Source organism: Cystoisospora suis (genome assembly GCF_002600585.1).
Source record: "Cystoisospora suis strain Wien I chromosome Unknown contig_9276, whole genome shotgun sequence".
NCBI classification, from domain to species: domain Eukaryota; phylum Apicomplexa; class Conoidasida; order Eucoccidiorida; family Sarcocystidae; genus Cystoisospora; species Cystoisospora suis.
Genome location: NW_027162053.1, coordinates 1 through 427, shown reverse-complemented (window position 1 = coordinate 427; position 427 = coordinate 1). Strand labels below are relative to the sequence as shown.

The 427-nt window shown below is 44.7% G+C and overlaps 1 protein-coding gene across 1 annotated transcript; it reads left to right on the top strand.

The window, feature by feature from the left end:
• On the top strand, nucleotides 1-315 carry CSUI_011006 (uncharacterized protein). Its single transcript, XM_068071107.1, has one exon. The coding sequence runs from the start codon at nucleotides 42-44 to the stop codon at nucleotides 249-251; it is 210 nt and encodes a 69-aa protein (XP_067916916.1). The 5' UTR covers nucleotides 1-41; the 3' UTR covers nucleotides 252-315.
• The last annotated feature ends 112 nt before the right edge of the window (nucleotides 316-427 follow it).

The following is a 427-nucleotide window of genomic DNA, read 5'->3' as shown; positions in this document are numbered from 1 at the left end:
GAGGAGGAGGAGCAGGAGGTAGAGAAGAAGAGGAAAGAGAGATGTTTTCGAGAGAAGATTCTAGGCACTCTTGGACATCTACAAGAATTCCAGATACGTCTACTCAACGTAAGAGTCATCGAAGCCCTCGGACGCGTCGCCCCGAATCTACGGGTCTTGAGAATTGTAGAGACGGAAAGCTTCAGGTAAAGGGTGATCAAACGGTTTCTTTTCATCTCTCTTCTTCGTCTAGAAAAGACAGATTCTCTTGACTAAAGAACGTAAAGAAGGTGGTGTTTTTTCTCTCTCTCACTCGTATATCTTCCCCTATCCCTCCGGGTGTATGTACACTGGTAGAGTACCCTATGAAGTTCTATCCGTCTTGAGTTGATCTATCTTGCATCTATCTGAACTTTCTTATTCGTGGGAGAAGAGAGGAGTCGATTGT